Raw genomic sequence first — 19,302 nt, forward strand, 5'->3', positions numbered from 1 at the left:
ATTTTTTAAATCACTTTGCAAAAACAACAGAAGGAGAGGCTCTAGAGCCATGAGAACTATTCTGGCTTACATTTCCTCCTAAAAGTACAGGAAAATAGGGACTTCCCTGGTGGTCCAGGGGTAAAGAATCCACCTTCCAATGCAGGGGATGCAGGTTTGATTCCTGGTCAGGGAATTAAGATTCCACATGTCATGGGGCAACTAAGCCCGCACGCCACAACTACTGAGGCCGCGTGCCTCAACTAGAGAGCCAGCGTGCCACAAACTTCAGAGCCCACGCCACAACTAGAGAGAAAACCTGCACACTGCAAATAGAGAGAAGCCCGCGCACCACAAAGAGTGAGAAGCCCATGTGCCGCAACAAAGAGCCCGCACGCTGCAACGAAGATCCCTCATGCCACAATGAAGACCCAACGCAGCCAAAGAAAATTGTAAATAAAAATAAATAGATATTTTTTTAAAAGAGCACAGGAAAATATTTCACTTATTTAACAAGATTTAACCTAAAGAGCAACGGAAAAGAATCATGATTAAATCACACTCAAGGATTTTATAAGAAAATAGATGAAAGGAATAGAACAAGATACCTCTGATAATAAAATGCCAGAAAAACATGCCAATAAAACCAATGAAAGCTGTAACCTATTATTTCAAAACAAACTAAATTAAGAAAACAATAACATTTATAAGGAAAACTATTAATAAATACTATATTAATTCAGAAATGAGATGACTGGAGGAAAGGAAGATCTGAAAAGAAGTGACAAAACTCAGAAAAAAGACATAGAAGGAAATAATGATTTCAAGAATATAGACTAAACAGAAGGAACACAACAGCATATTAACCAATGACTACTGCCTTTGAGAAATAAAAGATGGAAAAAAGAAAAACTTTTAGAAAAAATAAAAAATCAGAAAAAATGAAGGATTTAAGAGAAAATGATAGATATGGAAAATAAGCAAAGAAGATACAAGATGCATATAATAGCAGTCCTTATAAAAAAAAAAGAGATACATGTAAAAGTATGAGATTAGATCACTCCCTAACACCATACACAAAAATAAGCTCAAAATGGATTAAAGACCTAAATGTAAGGCCAGAAACTATCAAACTCTTAGAGGAAAACATAGGCAGAACACTCTATGACATAAATCACAGCAAGATCCTTTCTGACCCACCTCCTAGAGTAATGGAAATAAAAACAAAAATAAACAAATGGGACCTAATGAAACTTCAAAGCTTTTGCACAGCAAAGGAAACCATAAACAAGACCAAAAGACAACCCTCAGAATGGGAGAAAATATTTGCAAATGAAGCAACTGACAAAGGATTAATCTCCAAAATTTACAAGCAGCTCATGCAGCTCAATAACAAAAAAACAAACAACCCAATCAAATAATGGGCAGAAGACCTAAATAGACATTTCTCCAAAGAAGATATACAGACTGCCAACAAACACATGAAAGAATGCTCAACATCATTAATCATTAGAGAAATGCAAATCAAAACTACAATGAGATATCATCTCACACCAGTCAGAATGGCCATCATCAAAAAATCTAGAAACAATAAATGCTGGAGAGGGTGTGGAGAAAAGGGAACAACACTCTTGCACAGCTGGTGGGAATGTGAATTCAGCCACTATGGAGAACAGTATGGAGGTTCCTTAAAAAACTACAAATAGAACTATCATATGACCCGGCAATCCCACTACCGGGCATATACCCTGAGAAAACCAAAATTCAAAAAGAGTCATGTACCAAAATGTTCATTGCAGCTCTATTTACAATAGCCCGGAGATGGAAACAACCTAAGTGCCCATCATCGGATGAATGGGTAAAGAAGATGTGGCACATATATACAATGGAATATTACTCAGCCATAAAAAGAAACGAAATTGAGCTATTTGTAATGAGGTGGATAGACCTAGATAGAGTCTGTCATACAGAGTGAAGTAAGTCAGAAAGAAAAAGACAAATACCGTATGCTAACACACATATATGGAATTTAAGAAAAAAAAAATGTCATGGAGAACCTAGGGGTAAGACAGGAATAAAGACACAGACCTACTGGAGAACGGACTGGAGGATATGGGGAGGGGGAAGGGTGAGCTGTGACAGGGCGAGAGAGAGTCATGGACATATACACACTAACAAACGTAAGGTAGATAGCTAGTGGGAAGCAGCTGCATGGCACAGGGATATCAGCTCGGTGCTTGGTGACCGCCTGGATGGGTGGGATAGGGAGGGTGAGAGGGAGGGAGACGCAAGAGGGAAGAGATATGGGAACATGTATATGTATAACTGATTCACTTTATTATAAAGCAGAAACTAACACACCATTGTAAAGCAATTATACCCCAATAAAGATGTTAAAAAAAAAAAAAGAAATCAAAACAATAGAATAATGAAATCAGTAATTCAAGAAAACTTTCCTGAGATGAAAGACAATGTGAAAGTATATATTGAAAGGGCACACAGCATATCTGAAAAAAATTAACCAAAAGAGCTGAGACATATTCTAGTAAAACTACTGTTAGTTTTTAAAGAAAAAAAAAAATCTTTGGACACTGAGACAAAAGGACCTAAGCTGTTCAAACCCATGTTGTTCAAGGGCCAGCTGTAGCAGATAGTAGATATTTTCATTAACAGACAGCGGGATACACACACATAGAAAGAGAGGGAGAGGAGGGAGAAATTTAATTATACAATAAAGGTAAACATTAGAACAAAAATATAATCTTTCCTAAATACAAAAAGAGATATGGAAAGAAAAAAAAAGGCAAATAAAATAGACCTCGTAAGTGACCACAAAACTTCAAAACAGTTTGACAGAGCGGAGGTCACATATATCAAGAGAGTGTGTGTGTGTGTGTCTATTTGCTTATATTAAAATGGGAAAAATTAAATCATTTCTAAAAGATGGTTACCTTTGGGGTGGGGGGGAAAGTGGCAAGAACAAGGTGGAAGCAACAGAGATAGAAATTAGATTTTTGAAAAACATAATTGCATTTGTAAATCTGAGTTTGGAATCATGGTAAATATACTACATAATTATAAGACAATATGTAATTTTTAAAAGGAACCTTTAAAATCAAAAGTAAAATAAAATAAATGAATCTGTGTATCCAGTTTGTGGTATAAGCAGAAATGACCTTAAAACATGGTAATCTGAGTGTGCATGCCTGGTGGGATACAGCTATCATCACAGACAAAAAGACCCCAAACAAACAAACACCTACTTCCCATAATCATATTGTTGGTGGTGCCATTAATACTGTTATTCTAAGACTACTGTTTGTGTATGGATTATGGAATAAATCGAATGAGCAATTTTTTTGGTTTTGTCCTATATGGGATCTGTACTTCAGCGTAATCAAATAGCTGGTGAGGGGAATATCCTTTATAAAAGTATTCTGATAAATGCAGAAGGAAAGATAGAATATCACTTTGGCAACGCCTAATGAATTACTGGGCCTAGGTAATGATCCATCAATAACTAATAACGTCACACACGAAAAAGAGAGACCAGGGACTTCTCTAGTGGTCCAGTGGTTAAGACTCCATACTCCCAATGAAGGGAGCCTGGGTTTGATCCCTGGTCAGGGAACTAGATCCCACATGCCGCAACTAAGAGCCCACGTGCCGCAACTAAAGATCCCGCGTGTCGCAACAAAGATCCCACATGCCGCAACTAAGACCCAGTGCAGCCTAATAAATAAATATATTTTTAAAATTTATTAAAAGAAAAAAAGAGAGACCACACTACTCCCTATGAAAAAGTCCTTCAAAAAAAAGAACTTTAAACTCATCACAGCTGTCCAACAGAAGTTTCTATGATGATGGAAATATTCTGTATCTGTGCTGTTACAACAGACACTAGGCCAGAGGTATCCATTAAGTGCTTGAAATGTGGTGAGGGCAACTAAGAACTGAATTTTTCATTTAATTTCATTTTAATTAATTTAAGTTCAAATAGCCATGTGTGGCCAGTGGTACTGTATTAGATGGCACAGTATTAGATCTAACTACCAATCTGTAGGAAATACAAGGGACAGAAACACGTATTAAATGACCCCATAAAGCTGCAATCAAGGAAACCCTGATCAGAGCTTAGGAACTCTACAGAATACCTGATCCAGTTTCTTCCACAATAAAAAACTGCAAGGAAAGCAAAGGGAGAAATGGAATGAGAACCCACAGTTTAAAGAGACTTAAAAAAACATCAACGAACCGCAAAGTATGGATCTTGTTTGTACTCCATTTCAAACAGGCAAATAAATTTAACAGGCAATTGGGAAAATGTGAACATTGACTAGCATTTGATATTATAGAAATGTTGATACTGTTGAAACTGACTGATGAGTCCATGGAGTTCATTATACTTTCCTCTCTAATCTTGTATATTGATATTATACTACTGTAATATTGATATTTTTAAAAATAAAAGTATAATAATAGTTCTCTATCAGGCCAGTTAGCTTTTAAGCAAAATCTTCTTCCCTTTCTTCACAAGAAGCATTACTTCTCCAGTAAAAAAAAAAAAAAGAAAAAAAAAAAATCAAGTCTCTCACATGGTCCAAAGATTTTGTTAACAATAACTGTGAAGCCATATGCCTCTCAGAGGTTCTTCCTTTTTTCCCCCAAGTTTTAACTTAGAAAATACTTCCTTCAATGTGTTGTCCAAAATCTCTTAATCCCTAGAGATGTTTCTTTTCACTGTTCAGTCATCACCTGCTAAATCACTGAGCAAGAACATCAGTTAGTTTGATAACACATGGCAGGCTTCCATCCCATTCTAGAGAGTCACTATAGGAAGACAGCCAGCTATTAATCAGTCCAAATACAACTCTGTCCACTCAATACAAACACCAGCCATGACGTGTAGTTCGTCAGGCACCATGCCTCCTCATAAAAATAAGGAGCTGTAGCGTCCTCCAGTTTTGCACGAGCCTCATACTGGTTATATGACTGTCCTGATGCAGATTCTTTGCTCCTTTTTTTGACAGCTCTGTGTGTCACATTTATTCATCCTTCATTCTTGTGATTCAGTTTATTGATTTCCATGGACAACTTCCTTAGCATAGCACAGGGCACAGGTACCTACTCCTCTAAGACACCAATTCAACTTTGGTGTGCAAAACCCCATTCTTTTTTTTTTTTTTTGCGGTACGCGGGCCTCTCACTGTTGTGGCCCCTCCCGTTGTGGAGCACAGGCAGGCTCAGCAGCCATGCCTCACGGGCCCAGCCGCTCCACGGCATGTGGGATCTTCCCGGACCGGGGCACGAACCCGTGTCCCCTGCATCGGCAAGTGGAGTCTCAACCACTGCGCCACCAAGGAAGCCCCAAAAACCCCATTCTTAAAGCACAGATACTGTAGCCACATGATACCCTTTTTCCTCTTCTGAGTCATAATGCTGAATTTCTCAGCCTCAGTTTGGTTTTGATTTCTGCTTTTTCTTCCATATTACCCGGAATTCACTCTAACAAGCAGTAACACTGAGAAAATCTTTCAATAGTTTCTCTCTAAACATGGTTCAAGTCTGCATTTAGTTCACGTGTAATTACAGGTTACTGGACCACCCGTAGGTTTCCATTCCTCCTAACACTGATTGGGGCATCAGGTAGAATTTTCTTATCTCCTAACAACCCTTGCTGTCTTCTCTGGTTGGGAAATTCCACTTCTAGAGTGAGATGCTGGTCCTTAGGTTGCTCTGCCTTAGATTCATCATAATAGTTTTATCGCCAGTGGCAGTTTGACAGCATCACAAGGCTTTCGCTAGCAACCCACTAGCAATTATTACTAACAAAAAGTAGGTTCTACACCGATGAACTACCAAATAGAGGAAAACTCTCCCTGCCCCCACCCAACAATTTTAGAGCTGCGCTCAGCCTCTTTCTCTTAAAATTAAGTATGAGTCCATTTTTTCACAGGCTTCAGGGTTATTCAGAGTATTCAGTGTATAATTTCATTTAACTGCTATTTCTCAATCAGATTCTTATTCTTCATTACGAAAAATACTAAATGCATTTATTTTGAATGTTTTAAACTACATTATTACATGCTACCTGCCATCTTATTTAAGGAACACACACAAAAAAGAAAACATTTATTCTGGGATAAGAAATTAAATATAGTTAAGAGTCAATGTTACTTGGAAAAAAACAGGAGAGGAGAATGGAAGCATGGCTTTGAAACAGATGCCAGTTTTCTGTGGAACAGCAGGAATCCTCCAGATGGAGGAACCATTATTAGATCAAGAAATATTTCGCGTACCGCAAAAAAAAAAAAAAAGAAGTATTCACCTTTGCCAAAGTTTTAATCAGGTCCAGTTAGTCAAAAGAACTGATGGAGTGTGTTTGCCTAACAACCTCAAAACAGAATGTAAAATATAATATACACAGAGAGAGAGAAGATAACCTAGTCCTCAAGCTGCTTCCAATCCAGCTGAGGAGCTATTTGTGTCACAGCTGAAGGCCATAAAATGGCAGGGGAACATATCATTCAGCACCCCTATTTGTTTTACCAAAACAAAGGGTACAAAGAGCTCAATGCTTTCAAAAAAACTGTGTTCAGCGGAACAAAACTGCCTTAAGGACTGCTCCACAGGGTGGGAGAGAGATCTCGTACAATGGGATGGATACTCCCTTCATACCCACCACTCATCAATCAGTTGTTTTTTTATCTTTTTACAAACTAGGGCGCCACAGGGTTTTGTTTAAAACAAACAAACAAACAAAAACTTCAAAGTCAACCAAAAACACAAGTTTAAAAGCCACTGAACTAGAAGAACTCTCAGGTCCTTTCCAGTTCTTCATGCTGCTCAATGTTATGATCTCAAACAATCAACTTTGACTTATCACCACGATTACCAGATTTTGAGCAGACTGTTGAAGATTCCACTCATTGTTCTTACGATGTCTTAAGACATTATGTTGGCATTATGGTGTTGTGTTGGTTTTGGAGAAACACTAGCAAACAGAAAAACTGGGTGATACGGCTCCAAGTGGCGCTAAGAAAGGATCAACGGAAGTAAGAGAGTCGCTTCTGAAAATACTTACAGTACAAAAAAAAACTGGTCAATTGGCAAGATAACTGAGGACTTGGTGGATGTACTGGCTACCACTGTAGATGATTATTTTCAAACTATTTAGCAATACTGCATCAATAGCAGTTCATCCTAGCACAAAAACACTTAGCTTCACATGGTAAATGAATGACATAGCAATTCCTTCAGTGATACGATTAAATTCCACTGTTCAATACAATAATTAAATGCCAACATTGATTTTTTTAAAAGAAAACTCATTATGATGAAATGAATACCTAAGAGTATCTGAACTTATTACAATACATGCTACCATTACAACAGATAGGCGGCAGCCTGGAAGTATTATTCCAAAAGTTCGAACATAGCAAACTGCATTACCTGACTCCCGCCTGGGTAGTCATTTCCTTTACTGTAATTCCCATGGAGTGCAACCAATATCAATCGTTAACCAAAGAATCACGTGAAGAGTCAAAGAACATGCTCGGTTTGGGGGACCTCTAGTCTGGTAAAAATTCCACCCATAAGGAAAACAAAAATACTTATTAGTGAGCCAGTTATATATATAGCTGAAATGTTCCTCTATTAAGTTTACCCAAAGAAAAAATATTATCATTTGGCTCAAACATGAAATGTATACTGTTTCTGTTCATAAATGCCTTCCGTTCTCTGCAATATAAGTCTGAGTCATCAGTCTGGAAAGTTTGTACACACGACCTTCAGGAATCTGCCTGTAGAGCTGCTGGAGGATCTCTTTTGACAGGCACCTACGCACGAGCTCAAACAGGCAGACGCATTTGAAGAACAGACCTGCCTTCATTCAGTGTACAGAGACAGAATTGAGCATTACTAAGTCAGTGCATCCCATGCCCCCACTGTGCACATGCACAAGCACACACACACACACACAATGAAACAAGACAACATGAAAACTGACACAAAAACAAAACCCAAATGATAGAAAACAATTCATGGTTGGTGTTCCATTTAGCTACAGGTAATATGTTCTGCAGAAACTTCTCAGAATTAGGAAGACTTCCGTGCCAGACGCCTTTTAAAAGAAGAGATGTTTGGGTATAATTGTGTTCTTAGAAGTGTCATCACCTGACAGACATCAGAACGGATGCCAGTTTTCCAGAATCCTTGGCTACTCAGCTCCACTGTTACTTCTCGCCTCATGGTATTCTTCTGTCGTATTTTTTGGAGTGCTTCCTAGAAAAGACCCCATTATGATGAGTACTAAAGCAATACTAAGCCAAACAACAAGCATTAGTAAATTAGCTGGATTCATTCACCCTTACATTCAGGTAGTCAAACCTCTTCTTGCCAAATTAGATTAAAAAAAAATAATAAAGGCCTTGGGGATAAGCCAGCTTTTCCTGGTAAATGGATAAGAAAAAAAGTAAACCAAATCAACTACTCTGGCAAGTTCAAACAAAAAATGCCCTTTTACTGAAAAAGAAACAAAATGTGGTGTTTGGAATTTGAAATCAGCATGTAAAAATTATATTTAAATCAAGCCTTATGCTAAGTATTTACATATAAGAAAGACAATCAGTAAATTAACCAGAAACCCATGTAATTGTCAAAGCTGCCTTCCAATTTGCATACACTTGCAGCAAGGGTACATTTTATTAAAAAAAGACAGTGATCCAAAACTTCTGCAGGACATAAACAGGAACTGACTCTTCCCTTTTATGCCGCCCTTCAAATAATTAATGATAAAAAATAATTTTATACTTGTACGCTTATTCAATAAAAATCTCATAGGAATTCATAATTACAACAGGTACCACCACCACCAGCTCCGCCATTGATTAAGTTCCTACTACAGGCCAATACCACTGGAGGAAAGTTAAATGGAGTATTTCCAAGTCCATACAACCACCTTTTTCCCTGGGTGCACCAACAGAGGGACATTTCAGTCAGCCTCTCTTGGCCTTGGTTCCGTCCTATTATAATGAAGCTGACTGACTCAAGTCACAGAAAGTGATGAGGTCAGAATTCAAACACTTTTGCCAGCTTTAAAACCTTGCTCTTGGGACTTCCCTGGTGGTCCAGTGGCTAAGACTCTGTGCTCCCAATGCAGGGGGCCTGGGTTCGATCCCCGGTTGGCGAACTAGATCCCGCATACACGCCTCAACTAAGAGTCTGCATGCCTCAGCTAAGAAGTCTGCATGCAACAACTAAGAGTCTGCATGCTGCAACTAAAGATCCTGCATGCCACAGTGAGGATCCCGTGTGCTGCAACCAAGACCTGGCACAGCCAAAATAAATAAATAAATATTTTTTAAAAACCCTCACCTTGCTCTTACACTATGGCAACAGAATAAAACCTTACTAAGACAAAATTTATGTTGATACTGAATCCATTTATTCTTAAAATTAAAACTAAAACACAAATGATCCTAGAGTTCAGATAATACTACCCATTAGTAAAGAAATATGGAATTTGGGATATAAAACCTTAGAAAATCAGTTCACCTTACCAAACTAACAGACATATGGAAGCCAATCTTTTACAACTTTAAGACCACAAAATTTGAATAAGTGGTACTATGTGCAGCCTAATTAGTGATAAAAGGCTGATCCAGCACGTTTTAAACTTCAACTTCTATAGAAGCTATATTTATTCCCAACTTTCTTTAAAAAACTGGCCTTTTTAGGGGGAGAAAATGGTCCCTTAGCTACTAAAAGATGAAAAAAATCAATCAGCATACTAATGTGAGGACGGGAATAAAGTGTGATTTTTTTAAAGTTTCTTTAAACCAATTGTTTTAAAGATTGTTGTAAAAACAATCTCAAGTAAACCTGAAATGCATCACCATTAGTCACAGGAGAACAGGGTCCGATACCGACCTCCCTCTGTGCCAGCTTCTGCTTGTCAGTTTGTTTGACTTTAGGGCTATTTGCTAGGAGGTGGCGAAGTTTTACATAACTCTTCCACAGTTTCTGGTACCTAAGGAAAAGGACAGACAGACACCTCAGACAAAAAGAAGGCAAATCTAAAGTGCAATAAAGCCAGGTGTTCTAACAGGCCTGCTCAATCATAAATGCATTCTTGTGAATATCCTTAATGGCAGCAGACCTTCATTCTAAGGAAGGATGTGATCTGGGGGCGCTGAGGGGCAGGATGACCAAGAGGCATCTGCAACCTACTTATTGACTGCTGCCTACATGGGTTGAAAATGAGGTGTCACTATACGGATGAATCTCTCTGGAAAAAATTCCTAGGGAGACACAGAAACATGTATGGTTTCTCATTGTTACCTCTTTGAAAGTAACACGTTTTATTTAAATATGTGTTTTCTGATGTTTGTTGAAAGACCTCTTACTTAATAAAGGTACTGTCCGTGTCCAAAATGCCTTCACTGAAAGTGAAAGTTGGAGAGTATTAGAAAAGAGAACCCCTTTTGGGACAATACCCAAGCTACATAGCTACATACATCCATTTTTCCACTGGGAAGGGAAAAAAGACAAATGGTGTATATCAATTTGTATATGCCATGACAAAAATAAGCATATTTGTAGCCAAATATGTTATAACCTGGATCACAGTTAAAGCATCCTGGAAATGAAGAGAATATGAAGTCTTTTATCAGTTTACACTCCTGCCATCTGAGAGTCCACGAGAGCCTAATCACATTCTACTAACACTTTTCTGAAAAGAAAGGACTTTCCTAAGATTTTCTGTCATACTGAAACTGCTCCTTCCTTGGCCTTAGCTGGGTGTCTCCTTTTTGATAACATTTTTTTAGAGAATGGAGGAAATAAAGAAGTACTTACACAGTGCCTGGTTCACTGCTTCATACTTTTATCCAAAGGGGGGAAAAAAAGAACAAAACCCTTTAGCCTCTTCTAATATATCAGCCAGAAATGGATTTATGAATTGAAAATCTCCCATGCCCTTTTCTCCCATTATGAATCCTTTAAAAAAATTAAATCAGGAGACGGTTTGTTTGTTTAACAAGGTAGAGAATCCAAACACTCCTGAAGAATATAATGGTACTATTTCCATTCCCACACATCTTCATCTTCTCCCAGCAAAACACTAACATGCCAGTTGGAAAGTAACATCAATTCTAAGAGTCAGAAGTCATGGCTTCTCCTTCCAATACAACCCTTGACTTTGCATGGGATGTTGGGCTCTTACTAAGATGTACCCAAAAAACAGAACTCTGCGTAAATGTGGCAGTGCTAAGAACCAACATGGCGCTACTTTCCTCTAGAAGGCACTGAAAAAAATAAAAAAGAATCATCACAGTAAGTACTATAATGATGGATAAAGGAAAAGTTCCTTAAAGGTTAAAAACATACAGGACTCATATGACCAAGACTGCCAAGGATAATCTATTGAACAGTAATTTCCTGAAGTCAAACATGTAGAGAAAATAATTCTTCAGGAGCTACCAAAACCTGCTTCATTTGGTAACCTAAATTTGGAAACATGGCTCATTTCAGGTCTTAATTTTTAAAAAGAAAAAATCCACTAAAGAGGATTCCTCGGTAATTCAGCTGTTAGTAGAAGGTGAAATTGGCTAAGACAAACACTGAAAAGTATCTTACTGTGGGTCTCCAGCATAACTCAACTGTGCAGGGCGTATCCCAAAGTGGACAATAATAGGAAAAGTAATCACATCGGGGTTGAACTGTTCACGATCCAGTTGATCGATGCGGACAGAGCTTGGTTTCTAGAGAGAAAAATCAAAGCCATTTATTCCCTTAAGAATTCTTTAAGTATTGTCTTGAATCTAAGTAGGGAAGAAAGTAATCGGATTTTCCCCTAGGAAAGCCTCATCCCCAAAGGGAAAATGTCATTTAAAAACCCTTTAATCATAGCAGCTAAACTATATAAAAACTATAATGTCATCCCTATAAATGAGTTTGTGCCATTTGGCATAATGAACAATGATTTTGTCCTTGTTTGCCATCCACATAGAAACCTTTAAAAATTAAACTTTTGAAAGGACACTTAGGCAGATGTAACTTTTCCTTAACCTCTCCAAAGACACAGAGGAAGTATTCCACATGACCAGAAAGAGATATGCTGACTTATTCTGCTTTAATTTCACATTTCAAATGAATAGCTTATTTCTACGCAGAAGGCACAGACAGATGCCTCTATATAATTTTCCCCCATTAGTTCTCTGTGTACCTTGTGTATTCCTTTAACTCTATACCTTTAAATTAAAAGGTATGGTGGTACAAAGACCAAATAGTTAAGCTTCTCTTATTATGTCCATGGAGGCCATTCTTAAATTTTAATAGAGAGTTTCATAAGTCTATTTTTTCCCCCAAGTCTAATAAAAAAAGAAGTGAACAGCTGGTTCCTTCTTAAGTTACTTAAGTATGAGGATCCATTTGTAAAATATCTTTCATCTTGAAAGCTTAAGTTTATGAAAAGATGGTAAAATCACAGAGTGTGCTTTAGCAACCTTCTTGCTTATACTCAACGCTCAGGGCAGTCCCTAATTAGAAACTAAATTCTTACTAAGAGATTGTGGCGTCTTTGGCTCAGTTGCTTTAGAGCCAAGGCTATGGAGTTGATCCCCATGGAGGCCAATAAGCTTCATTCTGTTGAACAGCTATGCCCAACAACTATGACTTGTTTGTCCAGGACACAGGGGTTTCAATGTTAAAACTGGAAAAGCCCCCAGCAACTGGGACAAGCTGGTTACCCTACCCACAACCGTAGTCCTAGTCAGCCATCTGACAGATACAAGTTGGTGACAAAGTAAAAAGATTTGTGTAAATTCATCTAGATTAGTGAAAAAACAACTTAGACTTCAGTTTTTAAAGAATATTTCAATGTCATTTAACAGTCAAAATTTTACCTAGCATCTTGAAAAGTTGACCTCTGCTCTCAAAATTAATAATTGGAGAAGATTTTGGTCACAGAAAACCTAAGATAAAATTATTTAAATGCCCATCAACAGTAGCAACATGTTATTTGGGTCTAAGAATTGTTTCCAGTATTTTATGCATCAAAGCAGCAGAATTCATTTTTAAAAGAGGGACTGCCCCACAGAAAAATGCTAGTGAAGTATTCATGTTTTCATTATTTTAAATACCATGCTATGGTATCAACAGAGGAAATAGTGATTTAAAACATCTATAGTATCTCTAATTTATAGGGGGAGGGGATGAAATAAGTTCTAGACTTTGGCCACACACTACAGTATCTATCACACCATTTTTGTAGAAGAATAAAAAACATTCTCGCCAATGACCAAAGTATTCCCCAGCAGAGGCAAAGTACCTAGGGAGGGAGGTTAATTCTTCTAAGTTCTGCAGCAATAAAGTACTTAATGTGACCATAATGGTTTGGAAATTTTAATAAATTCCCCAATATCCTTACCACTGGGCAATCTTCCAAAGCAAGTACTGCAGAGGATGAAATGTGGTGCCAGGTCTATTCTCAAAAGGATATAATGAAAGGATATTTTATTATACTGAGTTTTCATAATATTTTTCTCCTTTACACTAAGACTAAATACTAAAAGAAGAAAAAAAAATTAACTTCAACATGTCCCTAAGCTTGGCACCCAAACATAGCTTTCTTAATTTATTTCCAATTACTTTCCAACATAAACCTTTCACCCTGACTAACCTGTGGTTTCCTTATTATCTTTAAAACTGGCCATATACCATCTCAAGTATGTACATTCAATTGTGCCAATAATTTATACAATTTCTTGATTCCTTAAATACCACAGTAGAATGTTTATGAAGAATTCCTTGGCAGCCCGGCCCAGTGACTCACCAAAAACTACAAGCTTTCCTGACCGGCTTTTTCAGATTGGTCCATTGATTCAATAGTTCATCACAAACTCCTTTCATATGGATATGCTGTGAGTTTGCAGCTGGACAAGCAACATATATAATGTATATACTTCACTAGCACCTGGCTCACGTAGTAGTCCCTCAACAACTGAGTTGAATGATGATGATGGTGATGGAGTAAATATCCTCTACGCCATTGTCTCAAAAACAAGCAAGGAGTGAACCAGAAGCAACTGGGGATTATTTTTTTAAACTTCAGATCTGTGAACCCCATTACGTGGAGCATATGGGGTGGGGTGCATCAGGGCATTGTTATATTTTCAAAAGCTCTCCAACTGATCCTAGGATCTTAGGGAATTTTAACCAGGCTGTGGAAGAAAGCCCCAGGATGAAAGTGTTTCCACAGTAAATCATGGGATTCTTCAAGCAGACCTACCAAGGTGAAAAGGCATGTCTCCCACCACCATCACACCCACCCATCCTCTGACCCAACTATAAAACTGACAGAAGAAATGTAAATTTGTGCAACTGTTTAAAGAAAAATTAAGTCCAGAGTCACACTTGCATAGTACTATGACTTGTATACTTCTTTTAAAGTTACTTTAATAATTATTTGTGTGGCTAAACAATATAACAGTAAAAATTGTATAAATTTTTTAGTTTTAAACAAGTTTAATGTTTAAATACGTTTTTATTAAACTTTCACTTTCTAGATTTGTTTAAAATAATCAGTATTAGTTGGAATATTTGATTTGAAAATAGCAACATTTTGCTTGTGCAGATGTTACTGTCATGCTACAACAAATTGATCCAGAGTTTTTATTTTTATGAATCAAGGCTATTAAGCAATTTGGCAGCCTTTTAAAAACAACAGCTTTGTTTAAATAGACTACTCTGTTTCTTTACATAGAAGTATTTTAATTCTCCACTTTTGGAAAATTGTATCCTGATAAGATGCCAATATATAACTATTTTATGAAATAACATTTTAGACAAAACAATTTTTTAATAAATATATAGAACAGCATATTCTTTATAAGAGAAAACTACTTATCTATTAATTCTCTGCTTTGATTTTTATATTTTTACCTCAAAATAAACATTAGAAGCAAATTTTAAAGCCAAAAATTTACAAAACAAAATGGGAAATATTTGTAACAATTATGGCAAAGAATCAATAAAAAAGGACAAATACCACAAAAGAAAGTTAGACAAAGGATACCGATAAGCCATTATCAGAATTTAAAGGTCAATAAACATTTAAAATATCAATTTTTGCTAGAAACCAAAATAAACAGAAAACTGAACTAAATAGTATCAATTTTTTTCCTACCAAATTGACAAAGTTTTTTGTTAAACTAGTATAACCGTATGAAGGAATGGGCAATCTCATATACTCCTTGTCAGAGTGCAAATTCTACAACCCCCTGGAAGGCAATTTATAACGTGCACCAAAAGCCTTCAAAATGTGCCTACCTTAAGGAATTAAATGGACACATTCAAAGATAAATACATACATATGTATACATGTTTACACACATATATACAAATTCAACACAGCATTATTTGTTATAGCAAAAATCTGGAAGCAACCTAGGTGCCCAATAACAGGGGGTTAATTAAATAACTTAGGGGCTTTTTTTTTATTACACGCCTAAAGAGATTTAAGACTAAGGAAAAGAAACGACTTTGTGGTGGTTGTTCCTGGAGGAGGATAAGAAGGAAAAGGTCTGAATGTTAATATTTAATAGTATGATGCCAATTTTGTTTCAAAACAATATGAAATATGTCTATTCTAAATAAACTAGAAAAGTGAATAGTATCATCTCTGGAGAATGGAATTATGGGTAATTTTCATCTTCATTGGGCCGTTTTTCTATTTTCCTAATTTTCTATAGTGAAGACATATTACTTTCATACTCAGCAAAAAATTAGATCTGAACATATCTAAACACTTCAAAATTCTCCATAATAATCAGAATAAATTTACTAAGCAGATGAAATTACTACTAAATATGCCTACATTATATTTTTCTTATTTACTAAATATTTAAAGGAAAAAATTACTCAAAGAACAAGAAGCAATGAGTACGTAAATCTTTAAAAATGTTCTGTTATCGTTTTTGCAAAACACTCAAACCTGAAACGAAGGTGATTCAGTCTCTGACTGTCAACACCAGCACATACCGTCCCAGGGTTGGTGACAATCATGCCTTTGCATTCTTCCGCATATTTCTGCCACTCAAGTTCTTCCCACTGAAGCATATTGGCAATCTCCTCTTCGGGAACCAGGGCTTTGCTACACCGTAATAAGTAAAGGAGGATCTGGTGCATGGACAGTACTTCCTTTCCTCCGTCTTAGGGGACGGTGGAGAGAGAGGGAAAAATAAGGCTACTCAATTAACAGCCAGTCATCCACCCAATAAGGAAAAACGAGACAATGAGAAGAGAGCATTTTTAAAAAGGAAGTACAGAATTTACATCATTAAACCTTTGTTTAACCAAGTGCTAAATAACAGGAAAGCCATTTGTTTCACTGATGAACGGTGCTCATAAACTACCTTATTTACTAAAATGGCAACAATGGCATTATAAATGATAAAAGGCCCATATGTAAGGTAGGAATATAAAAAAGGTGCCTACCTAAATAAATTTAAAACCACCTAATGTAAAGAACCACAGTTTATAATATACAGAACCGTGTTATGTTTTAAGTATTTTATCACTCTTTACAGGGTAACAGATGAAAGCTCTTTGACAGTGATGTTACTGATTTAAGGAAATTCTAAGCTTTTATGAGATATTTATGGATGTTTTCAGTAAGCTATCGTTGCATTATGGTCTAATTTTTTGGTGCTAATGTGCTGCACCTGCCGTGAGGAATAGAGCTAAAGAGCTTGTACTAATATCATGAAATCATTGTGGAGTTAGTACATGGAAAAAATACCAAGTACTCTGAGACTTACAGAAGCATATATTACCAAGCACAGAGGATAAAAACAACAAAGAACATAATGAAAGCACCTTGGAAAAAATCAATTAATCTGGTACTTGATGAATCAAAGACATTGATCTAATGTGAGCATTAATTTCAGATTCACAGGCTTCTGCCTTCTCTTTGGGCTTAGGTTCTTGACCAGCATGTACAACCACCTTTTCTCTGCCTAGTCCCACCCAAAGGAAGGACAAGAGCCCTGAAGGTGTAGAGAACAATAACTACCCTTCCCAGGTCATGAGACATGCTAGGAACAGTGGTATAGGACCAAACACTTCATGGAGAAACAAGAGGACCAAGATGGTGGAGATGGGTAGGAATAAATGAGGGGGTCCTATTTGTGCTAGATAGAAGAGTTCATGGCAGCCAAGGAATCTGGGATACTAGTAAATGGAAGAAGATAAAAGATTTTAATTCAAGTTGCTATGGGCTAAGAACTGAAGCCTGCACAAAATTTCTTTTTGATCTGTGTCTTTCTATCTCAGATGCTGCTCTGGAATTAGATGGCATTGCTGCTACAGGGCCCCTATATATGTAGGAATGCATTCATTCATTAATCTAAATATGCATTCATTCATTCAATAATTACCAAGCACCTATCATGTAGCAGGCCTAGGAAACACAGCTGTGTTAAATAGCCAAAACCCCTTATGGGCTTTCCTGGTGACGCAGTGGTTGAGAATCTGCCTGCTAATGCAGGGGACACGGGTTCGAGCCCTGGTCTGGGAGGATCCCACATACTGCGGAGCAACTAGGCCCGTGAGCCACAACTACTGAGCCTGCACGTCTGGAGCCTGTGCTCCGCAACAAGAGAGGCCGCGATAGTGAGAGGCCCGCGCACCACGATGAAGAGTGGCCCCCGCTTGCCACAACTAGAGAAAGCCCTCGCACAGAAACGAAGACCCAACACAGCAAAAATAAATAAATTAATTAATAAACTCCTACCCCCAACATCTTCTGAAAAAAAAAAAAAAAAACCCTTATATTCCAGTGGAGGGAAAGATACAATAAAAAACAACTACATAATAATAGATCAGAGATGACTGCTATGAATAAGGGTCAAACTGGGCAACTACACATAAAAGGGTGGTCAGGAAAGGTGTCTTTGAAGAGGTGTCATGTGAGCAAAGACCTGAAAGAAGCAGAGGAGCCCCATGAGGCTATCTGGGAGCGGGGTGTCTTGGGTAGAAAACATAGCAAAAGCCCTAAGGTGGAGTGGGATTGATGTGTTCCAGGAACTGCCAAGAGGCCAGCGTGGATGGAGTGAGGAGGAGGAGAGCGTGAGGGAGGCAGCAGGGAAGTCAGATCTTGCCAAGCTTTACAGAGCACAGGAAGCGCTCTGGACTTGACTCTCAGACGGGAGCATGTTTTTCACCATCATGTGCCAGGCACTATGAGTGGTCCCATGTAGCAATTATGGAAAACAAACAAACAAAAACACAAGCTCTAGGCCTTCAAGAAGCAAGTTGACTAATGATGACTAATCACAACTGTTCCTAGAGGAATCTTTGCAGATAACATTCTGAAAACAGAGCTCTCTTAAAGACACAGAGTCTCTTAAAAAAAAATAACTGTCTAAGAAGTAACTAAAGTACAAAATACAATCAACCCACAGGAGGACATGTTCTACCTACCCTTCATATTATTGTTCACAGCAGTAAAAATTTTTTATGCCTCATTACAAAACATCAGCCTTAAACCCAGGAGTCACCTTTGATTAACAAACTTCCATGGTTAAGGGCATATTTCTCAGTCTGTCTCAATAGAAATTTTAATCCGCCTGCACGTGACATGTCTTTCTCAATCAATGATGTTCCCCTCTTTGCTATGGAGCCCAGCATAGTCATAATGCCTACCTGTCCGTCTGAGCCCATGGTAATCTCTGCTTCTAGGGGGGCCTGAAGTGACCAGGTGGACAAGAGAACTCTTAAAGTCAGAGTAAGTTGACTTACACTTGCACGTGTCCACATACAGGGCAGCAGGGATAAAGAAAACCTAGAGAGCCCCGAGAAGAACTGCCACACTAACGAGATTCTAGGCACCAAGGAAAGAGTAAAATAGTCTTTAGATTGTAATCATTATATTCGTTAAGGTTACTAAAGAGCACTGTAAGCCTGTAAGGATACATTAGGAGTCTAGGATACTATAAGCAGCAGAGGGTTGTTTTGTTGCGAGGATTAGAAAAAAACATTCAGATTTTATTTGGGGAGGCTGGTGCCTGGTGGAAGGAGAAAAGATATGCAAGTCCAGGTATACACACTGGCACCAGAATCTCCCCACAAGCAGTTACAAGTGGCTGACTTCAGGGCACTTCAAATAAAAGTGAAAAGGAGTAGGGGCGTTGAATTTAAAGTGAAAAGAATAAAAAACTCAAAGAGCTAGTGGGAGGGGGTAACACTTAAACCTACAAACCAAGGGCACTGCCCAATTTAGGAGAAGAATACCTGTGAAAGAAGGAAAGCCACTGAATGCTT

General features: G+C 37.7%; 1 protein-coding gene across 5 annotated transcripts in view; it reads right to left on the reverse strand.

The window, feature by feature from the left end:
- Nucleotides 1-19,302, reverse strand: part of DROSHA (drosha ribonuclease III) — a 130,231-nt gene that overhangs the window by 56,138 nt on the left and 54,791 nt on the right. For 4 of the 5 annotated variants that reach the window (XM_079916366.1, XM_079916367.1, XM_079916364.1 and 1 more), the window contains 4 exons: nt 16,021-16,190; nt 11,617-11,741; nt 9,910-10,009; nt 8,155-8,262 (listed from right to left, as the gene is read on the reverse strand). In XM_079916366.1, the coding sequence (XP_079772492.1) occupies nt 8,155-8,262; nt 9,910-10,009; nt 11,617-11,741; nt 16,021-16,190 (503 nt within the window). The remainder of the gene's footprint in view (nt 1-8,154; nt 8,263-9,909; nt 10,010-11,616; nt 11,742-16,020; nt 16,191-19,302) is intronic. The other variant, XM_079916365.1, reaches the window with a different exon arrangement.

This window comes from Stenella coeruleoalba, assembly GCF_951394435.1.
Source record: "Stenella coeruleoalba genome assembly, chromosome: 3".
NCBI classification, from domain to species: Eukaryota; Metazoa; Chordata; class Mammalia; order Artiodactyla; family Delphinidae; genus Stenella; species Stenella coeruleoalba.